Source organism: Acomys russatus, chromosome 10, assembly GCF_903995435.1.
Source record: "Acomys russatus chromosome 10, mAcoRus1.1, whole genome shotgun sequence".
Classification (NCBI taxonomy): domain Eukaryota; kingdom Metazoa; phylum Chordata; class Mammalia; order Rodentia; family Muridae; genus Acomys; species Acomys russatus.
In genome coordinates this window covers 18,456,577-18,482,445 of record NC_067146.1, presented here as the reverse complement: position 1 = coordinate 18,482,445, position 25,869 = coordinate 18,456,577, and the positions used below count along the sequence as shown (strand labels likewise).

Below are 25,869 nucleotides of genomic sequence, written 5' to 3'. Positions count from 1 at the left end.
CAGGAGGGTCACCAAATCAAAACAACACATGCAGTAGCTAAGTAAAGGAATTAGCCTCTTTGTGAGGGGAAAGAGCAGCCCCATGGAGTCAAAGCAGCAGAGCCAAGCTCAGCTTGGTGTAAACAAGCTTTTGCTTTCTAAAGATCCCACCACCTGCAGGAGCACAGCAAAGGTCACTAGCTAGGTTGGAGACCTTCTCTAAAAAAGGGAGCCATGAAGCATTCACAGATATGCCCAAGAAACACTAATGATAAAATTTTAATGTAATCACCAATCTGTCTGCTGATGGGGGAAACAAGTCCATCTGTTAGGAAGTCTCATCACAAAAGTGACTAATCACATGAGGTCCACAAACTTGCTCTAAGCTTTCCAGAAATAATGTTGCTTCTGCAATTTTAATCAGTTTGCAACAGCAGAAATCAGGACCCCCTACTCTACACCTGATTATGAATTAATTCCATCTCTTGGTTAGGAGGGCAGGTGCTTTGGCATGACTCATTAATAGTTAAGTAAAATATAACCTCATGAGACTAGGTTGTTCAAAGTTGAATTTGGAAAAAGGTCTGGCCTGCCTGCCTGCTCCCACTGGCTGTCTAGAAACCGGTTCAGAAGCAGGGTTTGTTAGAACCAGTAACTACACACAAAGTACTTGAAAACCACATAACTGAAAACACTGGCCCAGTGGATACACCATTTTGAGTTTTCAGAGTGAACCTGAGGTACAGCTGCTTATGCTGATGATGGGACTGACCCGTGGCCACCGAGCACAGCAACACTCATGCTCCCTTTGGGAAAGTTCTTCCTGAGCATTGAATGACAGCTGAAGCTTTTATGACCTTAAGATTACACTCATAGCTTGTAAACTTTGTTTACTCTTTTTCTCCTAGACATTATCCCATTTAAAATAAGGGAATGAGATTAAAAATGCAGAAGACTTCATCTCTGCCACTTTGGCAGACTGATACAGAATTTGTAATTTTTTTGCATACAAATATTAAAAATTTTTGAGGATTCTTATGAGAATTTGCCAAATTCAATAAAATCCAAATGTTGCCATCTGCCAGCAAAGCTATATTATGGCAAAAGAAGAAAATTAAACATCAGAACACAGTGAGACTCTCAGACTTGCTCCAGGTAAAATTGTGCTATTTTATAAGCCAAATGATTTCAAACCGCTGCCAACCAAATCCATCTTGCGCTTTATGTAACAAGGAAGTCTGAGCCAGGAATGTGAAACTGATATTTCTCTAAGAATTGACTAACACTCCCTTTCTAGTTCTTTCGTCATACTTAATATCAGTGCAGTTTCTTTGGTGGTTTTCCGCCAATGAAGTTCTTTCACAAATCAAAATAAATGAAAAACATGTGTGTCTTCCCAAACTGTTAAATAATGCTATGCCCAGAGATTTGCACAGCGTCTCTAGCGTGTGCATTCCCTAGTGTGCACACGTCGGAGGGAAAAGGACGTGCTAAAACAACAGCAATCCCACAGAGCTTCCATACGCACCGTCTGTCCTTAAACCAGTATTGTCAGATTACACAGAAAAGGAAAGTTATCTGCATCTTACCCTATAGAAATTACCTGAGAAGGTGACCTGCTTCAGGTGATGCAGCTAAAAACTCCCAAAGAGGAATGCTTATAAGCTATGGGTGTATTTAATACACTGATTTAAAAACAGTCAACTTGCCATTAATGTTACTAAGTGAGCTGGTGTCAGAACTATTATTGAAAATACAAGGAAAATTTAATGCAATGGATACAGGCACAGAAATGCTTTAGCAAGGCACAGGTGTCATTAAGGTAGCTGGAGCCGACTGCTTCTTACATAGTTAGATAATGCACAGATCACAATCACGGTCAAACGAGGGAAGAAAAGAACATCCAGTTTTTTCAAATGTGAATTATCCATTTGGGTGTATGACAAGTGGTATAAACACAAAAATAAAGGTCATCTGCAAGGAATTATTTTGCTTTAAATTGTGTGTGTTTGTGTGTCTGTGTGTGTGTGTCTGTGTGTGTATGTTTACATAAAAGCTCAGGTGCCTGCAGTGGCCAGAGGTATCAGATCCCTTGGGCTGTGAGCTGCCTGATGGGAGAGCCAGAAGAGAAGCTGGGTTTTCTGCAGGACAGTATGGTCTCTTAACTGTTGAGTCATTTTTCTTCAGCCCTTTAATCCTATTACAAGCACCATAATTATATTTCGTACAACCACCTAACTGAAAGATTCTATATAATATGGTATAAGCATGCACAATATAGACATTCTATAAAGCCACATATGTCACCAGACTGAATATAAAAAGTGAAATATACAACCATGTATTGCTATTAAATATTAAAGTGAGAATTCTTAATAAAAATTATATTATAGGAATGGGGAGAGATGTCAGTTGGTAAAGTGTTTGCTTTGCAAGCATGAGGACCTGTATTTGGTCCCTAGAACCAAGACAAAAACACTGGGCAATGGTGGCACACAGTCAGAATCTCAGCTCTGAGGTGGCAGAAACTGGCTGGTCCTCAGAACTTGTTAGCCAGACAGCTTAACCTACTTGGTGAGCTCTAGCCCAGTGAGAGATGCTGTCTCAAAAAGAATATGGATGGTCCCTGGTGAATGGCATCTGGCCTCCACATACAAACAAGCATGCATCTCTACACCCATGCCCCTGTATGCATACATATGAATGCACACGTGCATGCAAAAACATAAAAAGTAGATATTCATAATATAAGTGTACTCTTGGATCAACTGATTGGAATTCAAACTGGTCTTAAAGCATTGACCAGAGTTTGGGGCTGGAGAGGGACCAGGGAAGGGCTGTGCACTCACATACAAAGGATTAAGGAAGCCTGGCATTTGAGGTTCCAGTCTACAGCGGCCCTTCAGCCAAACAGTGCTATCTGAATGCAATGGTTTATTTAAACAACTTTTTGTATCTCTTCCTCCCTGCGAACAGACAGGAAGGAGTTTGCTATGGTGTGAGTATGGTCTGTTTCCTGTGCCCTGCTGCTTCTGGGTATGTTAAGAGCATGGTCCTCTGTGCAGCAGCCTTGGGAGGGGATGCCTAGTGAGAGCTAAGCAGAGGTGCAGCTCTCAAGACAGTCTGGTTAAGCTGTGTTGGCGGCTTGGTCCTCCCCCAGTCCTTCTCTGACTTCCTGCTTCACCACAGGAGTCCTTCCATCTCGCAGGGGATCCTGCCATGATGCTATCCACCGAGACAGGTGATGGGAAAGGGACTCACAAGATTTAGAATCATGGTGTTTCAATGTTGAACCTCCAAAACCTGAGCTCAGTAAGTCTCTTTTCTGTAAGTCTTGCCCCATCTCAGGTGTTTCATTACAACAGGAAAAGAGTAAGACTGCAAAGAGTTTGTACAAAATTGCTCATATTTTCTTGTACCTCAAAGGATCCTAATAATATAAAGTTGCCTTTGTTATCAGCCCAGCCTTTCTTCTGCTGATCCATGTTCCCAGCAGGGGTTCCCAGCTGCATTTCAACTCCACAGCACCAATATACGCAACAGCTGAGTGCCCTGGACATAATATATTAACATGATGCCAACACGGGAGACACGGCTCCAAGGTTTATGCCAAAATTTACAGCAGAGCACTAGAGATCTTTTGACAGCTGAGTTTTACCAGAACAGATATAAATCTTCTGTGACATCAGCTGAGAAACAAAACCAATGTTGATAGCGAATACATGACAACCAAAGGATGTTTTCCCATCCTAACTGACACAGGGGCATTATTCACGCTGAAAACCACATCCGTTTGATGGAAACAGACTCTCAAATCTTTAAAAAACGAAAGGTGCTTACTGAATAAAAATCAAACAACAATAAAAACATCCAAACCAAAAATCCCAGGCAGGACTCAAAGGGTAAGAGCACATTTCACTTCATAAAATAGCATTATTGGATGCTGTCAAGAACACTCAGTATTTCATTATGATACACACACACACACACACACACACACACACATACACACACACACGCGCGCGCACACACACACACACACCTAGAAATCCCCAGAGCTGAAAACAAAATGCCTACAGAAAAAGTTTAAAGATAGGAGAAACATGGAAACTTGAGCAGAGGAAAACACAAGGAGATAAATCAAGCAAAGGTTAACAGAAATACAGACGAAGAACAGAGGGAATACAGGGCCGCAGGGGTGTAGGGTTGTGGGGGGTGGGGTGAGGGGGTGTAGGGCTGTGGGGGGCGGGGCGAGAATAAATGCTGAGGAGTGGAGCTGCGGGTTGTTACATACATACTTCGATTCACAAAACATTTCTTCCAATCGGTTTTGCTGTCTCCATTTTACCAGTGAGGAGACAGACTCTGAGAGACTTAGGTACCTGTCCACGACAGCTTATCAGCGCCAACGCTAGGACTTAACTCTGGTGTATTTCATTGCTCATCAGAAGCCCCTGTTATCCCCACCACAACAACATGGAGATCAATGTTTTCACATTATGAGACTCTGAACCATATTCTTTCTGTGTGGTCTCATGTAAAGAAGTGAAAGAAACCAAGAATCAACAGTGGTTGCTGGGGCTTGAGAGGGCAGTAATGGAGGACACGGGGCAGGGCTGACTGAGGGACACTCAAAGACACAAAGTGCTCAGACAGAAGATGGACAAGCTCTGGAGAGCTAATGTGCAGAAGTGTTGGTGACAACAGACCAAACTAAACCAACTATGATATCCGTTGCGTAAGTGTGTGTGCCACTAAGCACATGGTGGAATCACACACTGTATGTACCTCCACTGACACTAAATAGTTTTAAAGATTATTTACTTTAACTATTACCCTATATACATAGATTTGAGAAATTTGGCCATTTTTCAAATTATAAATTTAAAGCATGAAATGGTATCCAATGAGATTTCTTCAAATGGCTTCATGCTTCCTCCTTATTTTCTTCACTCCTTGACTTTTCAGATGATCCTGGCCAAAGTACTAACATTTGTTACTTCTCTGCCATAATTCTCTAAGTATTATTTTTTGTGTTCCACTAGATATGCTTCTCACTGACCCAGAAAAGATCTAGAAAAGATCTGTTCCACAGCGCTGGAGGGACACCCGGCAGCTGAGAGTGAAGGCAGCCCTCTGACTCACTCACAGGGAGATGACAGGATCCCTTGTGAGTCATGGCTACAACTCTCCTGACCTCAGGCTTAGATGGAACTCCAGAATGCAGCAGGCCACATAATTTCTTCACAAATCGGAAGGCAGATATTTAGAAATTTTGTTGTAAATCTAAAAAGTTGCAGAGGGGAGGATTTCTAGTGTATTTTAAACACTGGCATTTAACGTGAGAACCACAGTGCTCTTCTTCTTCTTTTTTTTTTTTAATTTTTATTAATTTATTCTTGTTACATCTCAATGGTTATCCCATCCCTTGTATCCTCCCATTCTTCCCTCCCTCCCATTTTCCCCATATTCCCCTCCCCTATGACTGTCTTCTTGAGTAGAACCCGTGGTATCCACTGCTCACAGTGGTCTTCTGAAGTAGACGCCCCTGTATCTAATGCCCACAGAGTGGTGATGGCAGCATTGGTCCATTTACAGTGGATTAGCAAAACCATACAGCATTCCCCTTTTCCTGGAACTGCTACTTTGATTTTATTTCTCAAGCGACTTAGACCTTGATCATAATGTATACTAATGAGTAAGTATGCCTTGGTGACGATCTCATCTCGTCTGTCTGTCTTTCTGTATGTATGTAAGTCTGTCTATCTATCTATGTATGCCTAACAGATAGAAGACAATGATTATTTGCTCTATCCATTATGTTCTTACACTGAAACTCCTGAATTTAGTTACCAGGATAACTAGTATTCAAGGGGTTCAGTGCAAATGACTAAGTGTAGATTCATTTCTTAAACATGCATCTCAACATGATTATGCTTTATTTCTGTTAGAAGAGCAAAGAAAATGAGTATAAGTGAATATTATGATAGTAATGCCTCTCAACTTGTTTACTCTGTTTAAATGTCTCCAAGGCATACAGTGATTAACAGGCACAGACTAGCTTTCAATTATTTAGCAGGTAAAGACTTGAATAAATCCATCAACTTGGTTAGAAACAAAGTGCTGAGATCTAATTTGCAGAAGGATTTATTGAATCATAAGTCAATCACTTTTCCAAAATCAACAGTGATTTTTTTTTCCCTTTGAGTGCTGGCCTGGAGTGTTTTCCATTCCAGGCAAGAACCACCATGGAAAGAAGAGGCTGGCTGAGATGGCAGCTTTCTTTTGGAAAGCAGGCAAAGAATAACTTAGAAAAGGGGGTTGAGAAGGAGGCTCCGCAGGGAATGAAGCCTTTCCTGGACAGAGGAGTGTTAGGAGGCATTCTGCCTGGAGCCAGAGAAGTCATACATCAATTCCACCAACACTGGCCTTGGGTTGGATTATTCCTGGGGAAACAAACGATCCTGTTTTTTCGGGATCCTCACATCTCAGTTTAGAACATCCAGTCACAGCCAAAATGGCAAGTGTCCAGAAGCGATTACATAACCCCAGCCCAAGAGAACATCACATGAAAGGGATTGGTGTCTTAAAGAGAATGTTTTCCGTGCAATGTCAAGAAATTCAGGAGTTTGGGGTAGGAAAAAGGAAACAGAGGCCAGCTGGTCTACTTGTGTGTATGATTTGAAGGCTGACCATTTGGCATCGTGTAAAGAACTGATGTGCTCATCTCTGCGGAGGGCTTTCTCTTGCTCTCAGCATTCTTTAGCTTGCTGCGGTCCTTTGTGTAGGCTCTATAGTATAGGAGTTTCACATTCTCCCGTCCACTTTGTCATAGCTGCTGGTGCTGTACTTACTCAGCCTGTGTTTAGCCAGTCCTGTTGGTGAGGCATGGTGGGTGGAGCTCCCGACATTCCTAGGAGGCACCATCTCACAGGAGGCTTCTTGTTCTTCTGGCTCTAGCAATACATTTATGTGGATTACTGGAGCGAGGAGCACCAGCTGACATCTCTTATATGCGGGTACCAATGGGAAGGAGCTGGCAAAACATACAGATCTTGTCTTCAAGGAGCTTCCCTTTTTTTTTTTTTTTTTTTTTTTTTTTTTTTTTTTTTTTACTTTCTGCTGGGTAACTGAAGTTCAAACATAAAGAAACACCATAGTTTATATAGTTAATCCAGTAGCCCACTGGGAAAGCAAAGAGGGCAGCCCTGTAATGCATTATTCTATGAGGAATGTGACAACAGCACAAGATCTAGGTATTGGTGAAGGGTGACAGGTGCTTCTTCAAAGACCCACACTAGAGAATATGTGGACATTTGCCAAAAAAGAGGTTCCTACCAACCAGAGACAAATACGAAGAGCATATACAGAGAAAGTCATTTCCCTATTTATTTTCTTTTCAATCCAAACCCACATGAAACCTTATAGAATGAGTGGATAGACAAGCAAAAGAAGAAGAAGAAGGAGGAGGAGGAGGAGGAGGAGGAGGAAGAGAAGAAGGAGGCTGCTGGCGATGTGGCTTGGCTAATGCAAAGCTGGCCCTACTGTGTAGAATGTGCTTGGATCAACCCCCAACAGCACATAAGCAGAGTGGGATGGTAAATTTCTCTAGCTTCAGCACTCAGAAGTGGGAAGTTGGATAACAAAAGTTTAGATGTGTAACATCCTTGGCTACACAGTGAGTTCTAGAATACCTTAGGTTATGTCAATCCATCCATCCATCCTTCCATCCTTCCATCCATCCATCCATCCATCCATCATCAGTCATTCAAGCAAGCATGCACACTCTATTTATTCTCTTCCTTCTCTCCTCTCTCTTTCTTTCCCCTCAAAAGTATGAAAAGATCAAATTATAACATTCATTCCCTATTGCAAGCTTTTTTTGTAGATTGAAGGGACAAGAAAAACCCCTGAAATTGTATAGGTTTTGATTTAAACTGGCATGAAATTTCTAAGACGTATAACCATGAGACACCTTTGAAAGAGGCCAAGAAAGACATGGTATCTGTTGAGATAACTCTTCAAGGAGACTCCTAATGTCCCAAGACACCACTGGATAACTGTTGAGAAGCCATGGCCTGCTCATGCCTTGCCAAACTTAGTAGCCAATGCAATGTACTGTTGTCCAAACACAATGAAACAGTACCAGTTAAAAGAGATTTCTGCAAAAGAGGTAAATGTGGGAGGAAAGTTTTCTGCAAGATATAAACCTGCACAAATGTAAGTAACCTAGGCAAACCATGTATCCAAATGTCACCGTTATGTTCTACTGTGGCATAGGCATACTCTCCAGTTACAGTTTAAACTATCCTAAATTCACATTTTATCATGTCTTCAAATATGAAAGTCCCAGGCTAACTTTCCTTACATACAAATATATTCTCAATTCACTCAATGCCTGGTTTTGGCCAAAGTTTGTCTCCTTAGGCTCCATTTTGCTCGGTACCGCCAGCATCATTCTTAGAAAAATATCTCTTTCAGTGATTTTAATAAGAGGAAATGGCAACCAGGTGAGGTGCCACACACCTATAATCCCGGCACTCAAGGAGGGAGAGGCAGGCAGATCTCTGTGAGTTTGTGGCTAGCCTGGTCTACAAAGCAAGTCCAGGACAGGGAAGACTTCACAGAGGAACCATATCTCAACCACTTGAGCTCTCCCCCAAATGAACTGTCATGACTTTTTAAAGACAGAAATCAGAGGAGAAAAAAAACCTCCGCGTGTTGATTTGTTAAAAGTTGGTAATTTTTTGACATCATATAAAATATAGCATATTTTAATTTATGAAATATCTGACTAATAAATTGTTCTTCAAAATTCTGATATTAATATATTAAACTGGAAATGAATATAACTTTAAGGAACATATCTTCTTTTAGTTTGTGGGTGGTTTGTACATTTAACCTTCCAAACATTTGCCATAGTCCTTGAGTCATTCTGAGAAGCTGTGTATCTGTAGCTGCAATATTCTTACTGTTTTGATAATCTGGTTATTGCACAGATTATTATAAGAACTCAGGTTAAATATGGTTTCATGAGCGTGTATCAGGAGTAAACTGTATTTCTCATCATCTGTTTAGCATCCATAACCACTCTTCTCTAGTGATGTGATATCAATTTTTCTTGCTTCTTCTTGCTCTTTTATCTTACTCCTCTCAGGGACACAGGAGGCGAAGGTTTGTTCACAGCTCAGCCAAACAGCTCCACAAGGCGAAGAAGACACAAGGAATGTGGCATTCGTGTGCTGTTGCATACTGGGGCTTGGTTTTTTTAAAAAAGATTTATTTATTTATTTATTTATTTATTTATTTATTTATTTATTTATTATGTATACAGTGTTGTGCCTGCCTGTACACCTGTAGGCCAGATCATGTTACAGGTGGTTGTGAAACACCATGTGGGTGCTGGGAATTGAACTCAGGACCTTTGGAAGAGCAGGTGGTGCTCTTAACCATTGAGCCATCTCTCCAGCCCTGGGGCTTGGGTTTTGAAAGTCCTGAGATACTACCCAGTCTGGCTTCAAAATTTCTATCCTTCTGCCTCAGTTTCTCTAATACTAAAATTTTAGGGGTGTAAGACCACCTCTATCTGTCCGGTTGTGTTGTTTTAACAAATGAATGTAAGCAGTATTTAATTAATTGTTTTGACTATTGTTATTATCATACTAAGTTATAAATTTAAAATTTAAGAGGTTAGATCTCCTTCCAGGAACTATTTTCTGTTCATTTGAAATAATTTCATTGCTTTTATTCCCAAAGTACTAAGACCTATCTAGACCCTGCCTATGAGATCATGAGCTGCTGGGGGTGTAGGCGCTCAGTGGAGGATCACCCCTGGAAGAAATCGGTCTTTAAAGCACAGACACATCAGGAACTCTCTGTGCGCTTGTGAGCACCTCCTGCTCCCGTCTGTCATCAGTTGCTAGCCCTCCATTTTCCTCAGGTGCTTTCATTAATGGTATAGGATAAACCTCAGATGAAGGAGATAAGGGGAAATGTTAAAATGCTATAAAGCCAGATCAAAAATATTTTTATGCTTTATCCCTAGGGAGCAAAGCTTTCCCTGGCAACAGTATATTTCTCTCCACTCTTTTCTATGTTACAAGATTAACATTAAAGGCAAAACTTTACCAATTAGATCTTATCTTCACTAGTCCTTCACATCAAACTTGTCTATTGACATGATTTTCATGGACCTATATTCTGAGCAATACACCAACCTTCCTGTTATTTCTACCTAATTTGCCAGCAAGAACTCTGAACTACGGGAATGAAATAGGCACTGGCCAAAACTCCTGATTAAGTTTATTGGAAATATGGACTAAATAAGGCACTTTAATTAGTATCAGACAGAAGGATGAATTGATCTCCAACAAAGCACAAACTGCTGAAGCAATAGAAATTTTGAGAACGTGTCTGAGGCATAATTTAGAATGATGATGGAAGAGACAAGTGTCTTTCCTGTTGTGCCAGGCGAGTTAGGAGTGAGAGTGCCTGCCCTGGAAGCTGCAGTTGGTTAGTGAGCAGGCACTGTGTGCTTAGGCTATCAGCCCCTAGGAAACAGGTATCCATTCAAAACTTCTAATTCATTTTAAAAGTTACTCAGTGTTCACAGAAAACCACAAGGGCTGTTTTGGTCAAACTTCTTTGTAAAGAGTAGTCTAAAAGAATATTAGGTCCTTATTGTAATATTTTCTCTCTGATACTGAAGAGTTTTAATTGACTAAAATATTTACTAATAAGGTCCCTATCAGAATCTTTTTATAACTACATTATGAATATTATAGACATTTAATGAGCAACATTCCATAGCACCTTTATTATTTGTGAAAAATATTAGTGGTAAAGAAATATGTAAGTATAAATTGAATATATGATTTTGTAGAAACCATGCTAACCAAATAGGGGACAAATATAAAGATTAAAAATTTTATGATTTCATTCTTATATTCTTAATGTGTTCTTTCCTATAACTGTGAGTACAGGCAAAAATCACACTATAAATGGGTTATGCCAATGTTTTCAAACTGTCTTTAAAACACAGTAATGATGAAAGTATTGATATATTTGAAATTTTTAGTGTCTGTCATTTAATCTGTGAGGCAATGCACTTGTAACATACATATTACAACCAAAAAGGACTACTTAAGACGTTAGACAGGAAAAGGCAACATCAGGGAGAACTCAAGGACAACTGACTCTCTCAAAGTCGCACAGACTAGTAGGGTAGTTTAAATAAACAAATGTAAGTGCCAGAAAAGATTGACTCGACAATTCAAGTACACTAGGATATTCTCAATTCTTCTGTGTTGACAAGACTTCAATTATGGCAGCCAGTGTGTGACCAAGTGAAACCTGGGCTTTGCGTTCCTGTCCCTAGACGCTTCTGCATTGACTTTATTTACTATACAAAGAACAGTTTATACAGACCAAAGGCACCATAACAAATGAAAATGTAGGCACACATAACACTAAAATCATCAATAAAGATTAATTTACACTCTTAACTGCATAAATTAATAAGAATATAAATCAGAGCCAAACTCTCCACAAGAAGATATTGTAAAAACAAATAAACAATAAAGGAAACTAAACTTTAAAAAGAATAAAATCATATAAGATCAAAAAGAATATAGAGGAGGGAAGGGTTTAAGTAGACGTGGGGTATGGGAGGACAGGAGACATGAGGGGTAGGAAGATGGAAAAGTAAACTATGACACTTTGAAAAGGCCATATGGAAACCTGCTATTTTATAGGCTTTCTAAAATTATGCATTTAAAAAGTTTAACTGGAGTCATCCCAGATGGGATGCAGGAGAGGGTGGCGGGGATAATGTTTTCCCCAGACTCCATAGGTCATCAACATAAAGCCTTCTGCCAGGCTTAGGATACATGACTTAGAATTGTTGGTCAAAGGCATCCAGGAGACTTCCCAACAATTAAGGCAAGTTTCCCCCTGGAACATTATGGTAAGACCCTATTGCTGAAGATAACTGTTGCCATAGGGCAGAGAGCAGCAGCTCTTAACCTGTGGGGTCGCAACCACTTTGGGGGTCACGTATTAGGTATCCTGCACATCAGATATTTATATCATAATGTAAATTCAGAACAGTAGTAAAACTACAGTTATGAAGTGCCAATGAAATAATTTTATGGCTGTTGAGGTGAGTCCCACGAGTCTAGCTCCAGAAGGAAAGAAGGAAGAGTCAGAGTGGGTTGTGTGGTTTGGGGACCTCAGGGCATGCAGGGCAGAAGAGCCAAAGGAGACAAGGGAACAGACTGGGGTGTGGTCCCAGAGACAATGAGAGACTGGGCGGTGGCAGGCAAGGGGCTGGGAGGATAAGGAGTTTAAATGGCTGTGTCTGGACAGCACGCTGCTCTTCACACTCAACCCTACAGATCTAGCCAAAGAGCCTGTTTCAAAGTGACGTAACTCTTGCTCATTCCTTCTTCAGACCCTAACCAAGCTTTACAGGAAAGAAAAAAAAAATGTGTCCTAAAAACAGGGTTCAAACCAACGTCTGACTGCCTCAGGCCTGAGAGGCAATTACTATCAGAGATGGAGGAGAAGCTTGCGGAAGTCAAATCAGGTAAAGAGAATATGTTCTCAGCTTTGCTAGTCACTTTCAAAGTGTGAAACCTGGTAAGTCAGCCCATGACAGCGACATCATCTCTGGCTGTGTGTGGCGTCACCATTTAACTGCTTACTCACTGGAACATTCCAAGCCTCCATGCAGAGAGTATTCTAGCTTTGTATCCCACAGAACCACAGGAAAGGCGACACTACTGCAGTACTCTACACAGGTTCCCACAGCTCACACAGTCCGTGTACGCGACTTAGGGACAGACGTGTCCTCCCTAGTGACCGGCCTCACGGCTGCACCGATCAGACAAGTGCTGGTGGGAAGGACACGGGAGGGGTCGGAAGGAGGAGAGGGAATGTGGGATTATAGTCTCACTAAAAATATATAGCACGAAAAGAAAAATGCCCATAGTGATCCTAAGAAAGTTGAGACAAAGCTAGCCGAATGGCTACAATTCCTACATAATAATATCGTCTAATTGTGCATATAACAAGATACATTTCTTTGGATGAAATAAAATGCCCTTTTTAATTTTAATGCTGCCCCAACTGGCTTACTGTGGCCTTGATGCTTCAGCCTGGTCCGTCTGCAGTTTTTCTCCTCCTTCCACCTCCATTGTACAGTAGACAATTCGGTTGGGAGCCACTGACTTCAAACCTTGCACTTCCACTATGACAATCTAAAGATAAAACAATTTGAAATTAATGCGTAAGGTCAACAGTGGTCAGTAACACCGAGAAGGGACAGGATGAAGAGTGGGGTCAGGAGGCCAGGACACCCTATCCCAGCTGAGGACCCATTGGCTGTAAGATGGCTTCTGAGAAAGGGAGAGCCGGGTGTCTCCAGAGGCGTTCCTCCTGGCGTGACCACTGTGCTCCCGTGCATGGCTTCACACCCATGCCCATTTGGGTCACACTCATTTTGGACCCAGTGGAAGATCTGTGTATATTTGCGCGCGTGCACACACACACACACACACACACACACACGTATATATCCTAACATATATGGGAAAAGATATGAAGTGTGAAATTGGGAGGCTGCATGGAAGGGGATCTGGAAGGAGATGGAGGAGGGAAGCTGAAAGGCCTATATAATCAAAACACATCATACGCGTGTGTGGAATTCTCGAAGGGCAAATAACAGGTTTCACACAATAGCAGCATGAGTGTTCAGGAGGAGGAAGGACAACAGATGAACTTACCCAGTGCTGTCACTGGGATAGCTGGTACATATGGATAGAATACAGCCCTACACTTCCAAGGAGGGGGCGCAAAGCCAGCCTCAAACACGAGTGAACGAGAGCCAGTAACCACAGTCTCTCGTCAGCTAACTGCATCATAGCTACTTCAACGGATTCTCAACAAAACCTGATCATAGAGCTACAGAAAATAAGACTGAGCTGTGCTGTGTGCGGCATCCTCTCCGCTCAGTCTCTCTTCACTTCTTGCATGCTCCCCTTAGGACACTGCGCTGCTAACTCAGTAGCTCAATCTAGCATACTGGCAAAAACAAACAAACAAACAAACAAACAAACAAACAAAAAAGCACAGACCATCAAGGCAGCAGCAAGAAAACAGGCAAGTGAAACGAAGGGAGACAAGAGGCAGCATGTGTTTGAGCAATACATAACCATGAGGTTTTATGGCACTTAAACACACACACACACACGCATTATATGGCACTTGCGCACTCATCTGGGCAGGTATGGTGGGGCGTGGCCATGTATCGACAGAACCACAGGCAGGCACAAGATCTGCTAGGCCATGCTAATGTACAGGTCCTGTGTGAAATGTAACCAGATTCAAGCCACAGAGCCACTGTGCAGTTGATAGACCTCAACGATGGCAAGTATTTGCTTTTCTTGTTTTGCTTGTTTTTGTTTTTGTTTTTGTTTTTTTAACCTTTACATGGCTTGTTTTGTGTGTTAACTTATGATCTGCTTTTATTATTTGCTCCAACAGCTTTGTGCATGAAGCATATGCAAATGTAATTCTGTGTGTCTAGCTTCCTTTGATAGCATAAACTTCCTTAATTCACTCAAAATATACTGAACGAGCCAAGAGGAGACACTGCTTGGATGCTTTCCACACATCAGTAAACAGAAAGCAAGAGGGGAAAGAAAAGGTGTCTTTTCTGCAGCTAAGAGGTCAGTAGTGAAAGTCAGGCACTAATTGATAAAATAGGCCACTGAGCCACAGCCTGGCGGCATGATTGAGCTGAAAGGGAGTCTGGCAAGCAAAGGAATAGTGAGAAAAGGAGAGCCAGAGCCATGCACTCAAGAGAAGGAGCATCTTGAGGCAAGTTGTTCAAATCTGTTCTTTACTTCTTTAATCTTACATTCATGCCTTGGTTAAGACTAGCTTTACACTGGACCAGTTCTAAGCCTAAAAACAGAAATGTGAGAGCTAGACACTGAATTTACTGCTGGCGTTTTAAAGAGTTTTCATAGTAGAAAGGAGGATCCAAGGAACCAGCCTTGCTTAACGGGCCAGGCTGTGTTACAGCCCGTGGCTGGGAAGTTAGCCACCCACCCATCCCTCAGGCGTTCTGGACCATGCTCGCCTTACTTGATTTCATTGTGCTGCTGGACACACCACTCGTTCGTGAAGCACTAAGTATGGGCACAGAATATTTGCCTTAGAGAGATATGGTAATAAAGACTGTCTAAGCAATTTTATAAATACGCACGCTTCCGAGACTACACAAAAAGAATTTTTGGCTTGCGTCCTCTTCTTTAGACATTACACTGCTAGCTCAATAGCTCAATCTAGCACACCAGCAAAAAGCACAGGCCAAGAATTCAGTCACTAGCCTAATTTTGACATTGAAAGGGAAAAAGCACTCCTAAGTTAACTTAAAATTTATGAATACTTTTAAACAATAAAAACAATGTCCAGAACTGTATTTTTACTTCTAAGTATTTATTTTAAAGGTAAATTCATACATTATTAAGTTCATTTCTGTATATTTTTCTTCCCACAAGTTTAAAATGCTAAACTCTTGGGAGCATAAAGTTATACTGCAATTAAATGATCTAAGAGAAAAAAATTTATGGTATTAGCATATTTTTTTTCGGTCAGCCAAGTATCTATGATGGGAGATGATGAGAAAATTTTATGTGTAATCCACTCTGTGGCTTCAAATTAAAAATTCTAATGTTCTGAAGCTCAGGAGAATGAGAAGAAACCCCGAGGCAAAGCAATTTGGCAAAGCCATTCGGTACAGCCAGGATGACAGCCACACATTCCTATTCTGACACTATGTCTAATACACTTACCTACAAAGCAATGCTGGAAGAGAAGAAGGAAAGGCACTCGCCTAATTCTTGAGACCATTAAATGGAGAGAAAAAGAACAGAAGCAGCCACTTGTTTTTTTCTGTTACCACTTAGCAAGCTGCACATCATCAAAGAAATTTAAAATCTACTTCCCAAGATCGGGTGTCTGTACCATCACCAGTCACCAAATACAGGCACAAAGTGAGACTTACAATGGAAGGAAAGGAGCTCTAACCTTCCAGCGAAAGCTTTGGGAGAGGGGCTGCAGAGATGGCTCAGCGAGCAAGGAGCTGGCTCTGCAGTCACGAGGATCTGAGTTCAGATCCCCAGCACACATGTGTGGCAGCAACGCCTGTAACTCTAGCTTCGTGTGTTGGGCTAAAGGTGTGGTAGACACAAGCAGATCCTGAGGGCACGCCGGCCAGCCAGGCTAGCTGAAATGGAGAACTCCAGGCTCCCAGTGAGAGACCCAATCTCTAAAAGTAAGATGGTGAATGTTTGAGGAAGATACCCAAATGTTAACCTCTGGCTTTTACATGTGCCCACAAGAAAAGCACAAACATGCATGCATATCCTGTGACCCATGCACACACACGTGCACACATACACACACACACACACACACACACACACACCATTTCAGGAAATACAATTTTCTGAATGTGTGCTTCAGACAATGCTACCTTTGCACACAGAGGTCAAAGAGCTGGAGTGTAAGGTAAACAAAGACGTGACTCTTTAGGACAAAACACTCTTTATCATCATTTACTTTACATAAAGTCTCTCTCCAAGGGCTTTTGTAGGAATGAGTGTGTAAACCCACAGACACATTCCACGTGCAACACACAATCACCCAAGACACAGCACTAGCATCTCCGGTTGTCTGGATTTATATAAAATGGATACAACTCTGAGGTGTTGCAGACCTGTGTTATTTGTTCTGGCTCTGGCCACGCTTCCTGTCTCTATAATGAAAGTAGAATTGCTGGGAAAGCATTCTCTGCCTCCTCACCTTTTACATACCCCATTCCATGCCTTACAGCTGTGTGCTTGATTAAGTTCCAAACAGATAAGCCCACAGGCGAAGGAAACTAAAGTCAACATTGATGGAGAGCCAGATTAGACAGAAATCCTACTTCCACCCCAGTGCTCTGATATTCATTTTATCAGTGTACTTACACTTGCTTAGAGGGCGTATGATATGCCTCAACACTGTTTCGCTGTTTCTAATGTGAGGGCTACATTTAAAACACAACGTGTATTCATTTGCATACAGAACCTATTTGTTCAGAAAATGAGCAGGTGCTTTAACATTTTCTAAACACATCACCTGGCTTTCAACGTTAGACCTTATCACGAGGTCAGTGGGGACTCTGCAGCGAGGAGGAGGGAAAACAACCCACCTCTAAGGTGAATGACAACACCACGTCCGACTTGGAGAGCAGGACCTCGTTCTCATCTCCCAGGTCCAAAAACGCAGAATTCTGGGACCGCTTCAATTTTTGTAGTTTAAACTCGGGACCACCTTTCGATACAGGAAGACTTTCTAAGTTGGCCATTAGCAAATTCACGGAGGCTCGCAATTCTTCTATGTACATAGTCTCCATGTCTTTCGAGATAAATCTTGGAAATCTTCTTTCCTTAAAAAAATAATTAAAAAAATAACAATAGGTCAGTTCCATTATAGTTTTACCAGAACAAATTACATAACGCAGTGACTCACCTGTATAGTACTACAATGTTTTTCATAGAATGCATCTACCTAACTCCAGTATGGGAGCTTTAAAAGCTCTGCAGTTTGGCAGTCTTGCCTGTATCTGAAGATACCTTTTATGTATTCTGTGGAGAATCATTGTGGTATAGAATGAATAACATTGTATATATTCTCTCATATTAATCATTTGTATAAGATGTGCACAACTGAAAACAGGTATGGTGAAATGGTTTAGTGTGTACATGAATCTTAATTATCCATCATGTTTGAAGGAGTCGGAATAACTGGCCTTCAAGAAAATATTCAGGATACACTGGATATATTTCTAGAATTGGATACTCTTCACATTGCACAAACATGAAAAGATCCTTTATGGTCTTTCATTAAAGGTTTAGAAAAGATTTAATTTAAAGCCAAGGGCCAATTTATGCAATTTATGATAAAAATCTGTTAAGTGAAAAACAGAAAACAATATTAATCTGGAAGATTCTATTTTATTGCAGGAATACATAGAGAACTTAAAAAAATCTTTGCAATCAGCTTTTCTTTTCATACACTCAATTAAAAACAAAACCCCAGGGACTGGAGAGATGGCTCAGCAGTTATGTGTACCTGTCCTTTCAGAGGCTCTGGGTTTAGTTGCTGGCACCCACATGGTGCCTTAAAACCTCTTGTAACTTCAGCGGGGTCCAGCCTCCAGCTCCTGACTGACCTCCGCAAGCATTAGGCAGGCATGCGGTACACAGACATACATGCAGGCAAAGCACTCCCACTCATAAAATAAAATATAAAAAAATTGAAAAATGTAAAAAACAGAATCCCAAATATCAATATTTAGAGCTACATTATCCTTTGAGAAGATTATGCTAATTTATATTTCACAAACCCACAAAAGAGAACTTTTTTTTTTTTTTTTTTTTTTTTTTAAACTTCTTTATTCTTTTCTAACCTGGTCAAGAGGAATGTTTGTCCCCGTGAGAACTGGAGGCCTTCACTCTTGTTCCCATAGGTGTCATTCCAAACCTCCCTTTGGACCACCGCATCTCTAACGACACGCCTTTAACAAAAGCCCCTGGCCTCGGGCTCCCCTGCACCAGTTCTTTCGCGGCCTAGACCGGCCTCGGGACGGGACTCAGCCGTGGAGCCCGCCCACCTGTTTGCTCTCCTCCACCCTACCCTTCATATATTCCTCTTAAAATCAATTACATAAAACAATATTAAATTGTATATTTTTACAAACATTAATTTTCTATATTAATAATTAATTTTCTCCAAGATCCTTAAGTTGGAAGCAACATCACCAAATTGTAAGTTTGACAATTTCTTAGTTTCCTTAGAAATAAACCGGGGTGACTCAGAGTGTTTCTTTTAATAAAGGTAAAAAGGAAAAAAAGTACATTAAACTATAACTATGTATCTTTTTTATGATTTAATTAATCTTTTATGTATGACTTTGTCTGGTATCTGCAGATGCCAATAGAGGGCGCTAATGTAGGGTTAAAATGTCTGAACTCCTGGTTTTGAAAACCCACCAATCCCTGGGCTTATCCCTAGCTCAGGACTTTAAATCCCACCAATCTCCATGTTGGAAAACTCTGCCCGGCCCCTCAAGCCGGCCTCCAGCTAAGTTCCTGTGGCTTCTTGCTTGAGCACAAGCAGCCAATCTGTTTTGTCTTTCCCAGTAAATCTCTGGCGTGAAGGTTGCCATGCGGCGTGACTTCATGGTACAGCCGGGATACCTCTCCCTCCAGACCTGCAATACTGCTGTTAGGGAAACCTTTCCTCTCAGAGCTGCGTCACATCTAACGGGAAAACCTTTCCCCTTAAAGCTCTAACACTTATAGCTAGGTTCCCTGAGAACCGGAAACAGGGACAGGTCTATAAGCTGCCTTGTGTGGGTACAAGAAACTGAACCCATACCCTCTGCAAGAGTAGTAAGTGCTCTTGACCACTAAGCCATCTCTCCAGTCCCAGACATATATCTTCAGATAATCTTTAAAAGCTTTCTGGGAGACAAAGAATCCCGTGAAGGTCAGAAGTGAAGGAGCAGGATGAGAGGACAGATCTGTTCACAGTTAGAAGAGGCAATGCCAGTCCATAACCCCCAGGGGCCAGGTACTGAGAGATCTGTTCACCGGGATTAAACATTCCAGGCAGGGAAGTTGTAAGTTACCTTGTCCAGTTTTGTCTGCAAAAGACGCAAATGTTTGTCTCCTAGCTGAAACAGCCCAGTGGCTACAATTCAAGTGTATATTTTAAATTGACCATTTTGGTAACTAATCCAAGAAAGTTAAAGAATGCCCACACACCTTGCTTCTCAAATGCTCTCTGGGATATTTCTAGTATTTAACTGGTTTGCCCGTAGGCAATGCACTGAATGATATACTGTATTTTCATTTTTCATTTTTGTGTAATTTATAATTTTGCCTTTTAAAATTCTATCTTCACGGAAGAGGGAAAAAAAAAAAAAAAAAAGAAAACTTGGGACATATTTGAAAGCTCAGATGTATCAATTTCTTTTCAAATTTCCAAGGTGTTGCTTTATGTAAAACTAGCATTTACACATGAAAAAAATATTCTCTATATATTTAGCTATTGCTAAACATTCTTCATCATTGTCTACCAAAGAGGAAACTGGTAGGCATCTTGAAAATAAAGCTATTATTTTATTTTCACTTTTGTGAGAAACTGTTGCTACTTACTGTTTCATGTACCCTTGACCTCTGTCTTCTTTTCAGCCAGACTCGTATCACTGGCAAGTCCCCAGAAGATGATAAATCTCTGCTTTGTCTTTCATAACTACTCAGATTAGGTACCGTTAATCCAAAAATATGAAATATTCCAAAATCCAAAATGTTTTGAGCACTCTGATGCCACACATCTAATATGGGACGCATATAGTCAAAACACAGGGGCACCAAAATAAGCTGCACAAAATGACCTTCAGTCTATGAAATTAAGGTATGAAACATCAATGTACCAGATTTTGTGTTTAGACTAAGGTCCTGTTGCCAAGACTGCTTATGTATATACAAATATGCTAAAATCTGAAGAATTCTAAATCTGAAATACTTCTGGTCCCAATCACTTTGGACAAGGGACAATAACCCTGTACTGATTTCGGGATTCTAGTACCATTTGGACCACTTAGACCAAAGGCCATAAAGCTACTGAGGTACATACATATATGTATTTTCAAATTTGAGGAAATTAAATTATCTCTATCATATTGATAATGCCTCTACCTTTCCATTTCAATATGGGAGAAGGTAAGAGTCCTACAAATATGTTAGGAATTTAGTTCTGCCATGGCTTCCTGCTGATAATGTATAGTATATAAAGATTCAGCCATTCAAAAGACATCCATGGGGACTGTAGCGATGGCTGAGAGATTAACAGCAGTTGCTGCTCTTGCAGAGGACAGAGGTTTGATTCCCAACACCCGTAGGGCATCTTACAACTGCCCTTAATTGCAGTTCTACAGGATCCAGTGCTTGCTTCTGGTTTCCACAGGCACTAGGCATGCATACAACACACACACATGCAAACATGTACATAATAAGGTAACATTAAATGTTAAATCAAGGCATTCACTTAGCATCTGGCATGTCTTCTGCTCCAGCTCACTGGAGTACTGCCAAGAAGATAGTGGGCAAATATCCTCTCTTGTGATAAACTTAAGTCTTAATAAGTATTATTTAAAAATAGTTTCTTATTGTAGAAAACATTAGGCATTATGGAGAAAAAGGCAGAAATGGAGCACAGTTAGTAGACAAAGGGCTCTAACATTCAAAAGAATGGTCCGATTTCATTGAGGACAGAGCTTTACAGCATAAAAGTAGATGTGAGAGCATGAACGTTGTGTGTCAAGCTGGCTAGCGCTGGGCAACCTGCTATTTTGCCAGGTACCAGCGTAGATGCTGCTATGGATACACTTTGATGTTATTAACAATTATAATCATCTACTCTGAGTAAATCAGATGGTCTACTTTGGAACATTGCCCTCTGGGTGTGAGGTGGCCAATTACACCTGAACAAACGAAAGCAATTATGGTTGCCTGCACTCAGGGGACCCTCTCCTGAGATGTCAGCCGTTCTTCCCTCCTGCAAGCCCACCCCTACAGTGACACGCAACACTTCCCAGCTGCCTGTAATTCCAGCAAGTCAGAACATAAAGGAGGTGGAAAGTAAACTGAAGTCTTTTATCTTTGCAGTTTTCAGGAGATTGTCACTGATGGTAGGGTGGGATTTTTCAGGGATGCAGCTCTTTGGGGGCCAATCATGTTCCTGTAAGTAACCTCTTAGTCATGCCTCTGTGAGAGAAAAGGACACTTCAGTGGTTCACTAAACTGGACTTAAGAGTGGAATATTCCCTTTAGCGTGTCACTTCAGCCATATGTAGGGTAAATAAAGATGTTCATATCTTCTAAGTAAAACTTATACAATGACTATATGAAGGTGGGCCTTATTCAGCTAGCTTTTAAAAATATTATTTATTTATGAACTTTTAAAACGTAGGCATTCTCTGCCTGCATGTATACCTGTATGCCAGAACAAGGCATCAGATGGTCATGCGCCACCAAATGGGTTGCTGGGAATTGAACTCAGAACCTCCAGAAGAACAGGAAGCCTGATAAAGGGCAAATATCCACAATATATAAAGAACTCAAGAACCACCAAACCAAATAATCCAATAAAAAATAGGGTATAGAACTAAACAGAATTCTCAACAGAGGAATATCAAATGGCTGAAAAATGCTTAAAGAAATGCTCAACATCCCTAGTTATCAGGGAAATGCCTACCAAAATGGCTCTGAGATTCCATCTTACACCTATCTGAATGGCTAATATCAAAAACTCAGTTGACAACACATGCTGGCAAGGATGTGGAGAAAGAGGAACACTCCTCCATTGCTATTGGTGCAAAATTATACAACCACTTTGGGAATTGATCTGGTGCTTTCTCAGAAAATTGGGTATAGTTCTACCTCAACACCCAGCTGTACTACTCCTGGGCATATACCTGAAAGATGCTTGATCATACAACAAGGACATTTGCTCAGTCATGTTCAAAGCAGCTTTATTCATAATAGCCAGAACCTGGAAGCAACCTAGATGTCCCTCAACCAAAGAATCAATAAAGAAACTGTGATACATCAACATAGTGGAATATTACTCAGCTATTAAAAACAAGGAAATCTTCAATTTTGCAGGCAAATGGATGGAACTAGAAACAATCATCCTAATTGAGATAACCCAGATCCAAAAAGACACACACAGTATATACTCACTTACATGTGGATTTTAGCCTAACATAGACATCCTATGAGATACTCCACCCAGCGGGGGATAGGGACAGTTACAGAGACTCAAAGCTGGATACTTGGCAGAGTGCTGAGTGCAGGGTGGCCTTGTGGGCCACAGAGGAAGAGGTTATATGCAGTACAGGGGACACTAGATAAGCTGAGAGCAGACGTTAGGGGAGGAGGGCTGCCCTTTCTAAGGAGTAGGAGAGGAAGAGAAAGGGGATGAGGGAGGGGATGGGATCGGGAGATGGTGAGGGAGGGGGTGGCAATTGGGATGTTAAATAACTCAAACTGCAGAACGAGCAGGTACCTTATATTGCTCACCCCACTACATGGCAGTATCTCTGATACTGGCAGAGGTATCAATGAAGATGCAGAGAGGCTTCACCTTGGCCACAGATTCTCTGTGATTTATTACCAGAGGCCATTCTTAGTATAACATGAAGGAAGATTTGCAGATGTCTTACTTCTGCTCATACAATGAGCAGAGAGCCAGCCTTAAGTGCTCCGTACATCCTGCACACCTCACACAACTATAATGCTAGATCTGCATAATGCTTGTGAGAAATTATGTTTTCAGAACAAAAGAACCAGACACTGACACCAGATTAGACCTGACAGGATTCATTCCTCTCAGCATGCTGGACACGGACATCCTGCATTCCCCTTAACCCAGCCCCAGATGCCTCTGTTGTTGCTACCCGTCAGAACTGGACAGCTTCCAGGACAGCATTGTAGAAAGCTTATAATCCCAATTGGTCCAACATTTCATTCTGTCCCACACAGGACTCCTATTAAGCCTGGAATCTCTCAACATTTAGAAACTGGACCACAAATGCAATCCTTGGCTTGCTTAACCATTTTCCCCAATTTTTTGGGCCCCTTCTAAGGTATTATATGCCCCAATTCAGCCTGAAGAAACCTTAAGACAATGATGTCCCATTTCCTCCAAGGGTGCTTGGGTAGGTTTCTGTTTGCACTCTTGGTCTACAAATGCTTATTTTCATCAGGAGGTGGTTATGAGTTATTATTGGTCTTATATAGAGAGAAAACTAGGCTGAACTCAGGGATGTCTCTCTTTTCCTTTATCTTTCATCTGTAGGTAAGGAGATAGGAGCTGAAAAGAAAGAAAGGGGGATACAGAAATATAGAGGGAGAACAGAACAAAAGGTAGATGATTGAACTTACTCCTTAACTCAAGGCCTTAATTTTTACTCACAAAAAAGGTTATCTTTAAGTCATTAGTATAGAATTTTGTATATTGATGCAAATCATGGTCATGTCAAATACTAGTCTGAGTTAGCAAAAAAAATACATCCTAAGTCTAACAGATAGGATTCTACAGATATATAAGGTAAAATAGTTAAATAAGGTCTTCAAAAGCCTCAGCGATCCAAAGAATATGGCACTTAAAGATGTTTTTATTATTCTAAAAATTCTTTGGTAAAAGACAAGTTAACTCCTGACAATACCCACCCTGCCTCAAAGAAGATGATGAGCATCAATGAACATCCTTATGGAGATGGCTTCAAATATGGCAAACCAGCCACTGGGCAAAATGTTCTCGTTTCTGCCACAGACAGAATTCTGCCTAAAAATGGGCAAGCTTAGATGCAGGCAGAGTCGACAGCTGAACTCTGCCAAGACAGGGTAAGCAAGTCCTCAATAGTCCTGCCTCGCAAACATGTCTGGCAGAGATATTGGGCCAGAAGGCTGAAGATGAGGCTCCATCATTACAGAAAGTGTTGAGTAACTGTTCAGGCAGTAAACTGTCTCAGTCATTTTTTCATTTTGGAAGTTGCTAACCTGCACTACTGGTTCACCCAAGCATTTAAGTTTTATTCCTTTTCAAGTCTCTGAGGGAGGTTGAAGACCAGATAGTTTAGTTTTACAATCAAGTTTAGTTGGTTAGGGGATAAGACCTTTTCAGATTAAGATAAAGGACTTAAATTAATAGAGATATGATAGACATTGAATTTCATCCAGAAATTTAGACCCAACAACATAGGAAAGATGTTTATTTCAAGTCTGACAAATACAAATAGCCAAATCGCTATGGTTGTCTCATGGTTCTCCCTGCTGCATGTAGTTTTATTCATGTGTAATAAAATAAATGTATATGTTTTGAAAAAAGAACAGCAAGTGTTCTTAACAGCTGAGCCTCATCACCCTCCACCCCACCTTAAAATTTTATTTCAGCCAGCTTTTAAAGGCCTTAAGGACAGAGGCTAAGTTGTCCCAGAGAGCAACAATTCTGCCTCAGGACTGCAACCCAGAAGCCTTGCTCAAATCTCTCTCCTGCGGGTCTGCACTGCAGCTGCAGACTCAAGACTACATTACCTCTTAAAATCCAAACTGCCATACATATACATAGGCAAACACAGGTCAAAAATATCATTTCTTCCTCCCCATCTATCTGGATTCCCATATGTTTCATTTTTCTGTAAAGTCTACACAACCCGGAAGAAACCACATGAGTTTCCACATTAGGTGGCTGTGAAAACAAGAACAGGTCTGGGTAAAGACCTTGGAGCAAGAGAGGCAACAGGACGTGGCAGCTGAAATGAACTGAGCAAGGACCAGAGCTCAGTGGTGTTTAAGGTCAGGTGGGCAACAGGCCAATCACACAGCCCTCTACAGGCCTTGAGGGACATTTTCCTCTCACTGACAAGGGGGCTTTTGTAGACACTCACTGGCTGTTGTGTTGCTGGGCGGGGGAGGGGGGGCTGGAGTGTGGAAGAGTAGCTAAAGGATGGAACAATTACCTTGACAACTGAGCAGCAATGAATAAATGTGAAAAGGAGAGGAAGAATGGAAACAATTGTCATATGGTGGAAATATTTCAAAAACAGAAGCCCGCGGAGAGTGTGGTGGCTTATGCCTATAACTCCAGCAAGCAAGACGCTGGGGCAGAGGGCTAGGTTCCTCTTTCAGGTTACCCTTGGCTATAAGAGAGATTCTGTCTTAAAAGATAAGTAGAATCAAATGATTTCCTAATAAATTTTGAATG

General features: G+C 41.1%; 1 protein-coding gene across 3 annotated transcripts in view; it reads right to left on the bottom strand.

The window, feature by feature from the left end:
* Cadps2 (calcium dependent secretion activator 2) overlaps window positions 1-25,869 on the bottom strand; it is a 502,196-nt gene that overhangs the window by 253,718 nt on the left and 222,609 nt on the right. For all 3 annotated transcript variants that reach the window (XM_051151873.1, XM_051151874.1, XM_051151875.1), the window contains exons 5-6: window positions 17,243-17,479; window positions 13,117-13,238 (exon numbers count right to left, since the gene is read on the bottom strand). In XM_051151873.1, coding sequence (XP_051007830.1) covers window positions 13,117-13,238; window positions 17,243-17,479 — 359 coding nt within the window. The remainder of the gene's footprint in view (window positions 1-13,116; window positions 13,239-17,242; window positions 17,480-25,869) is intronic.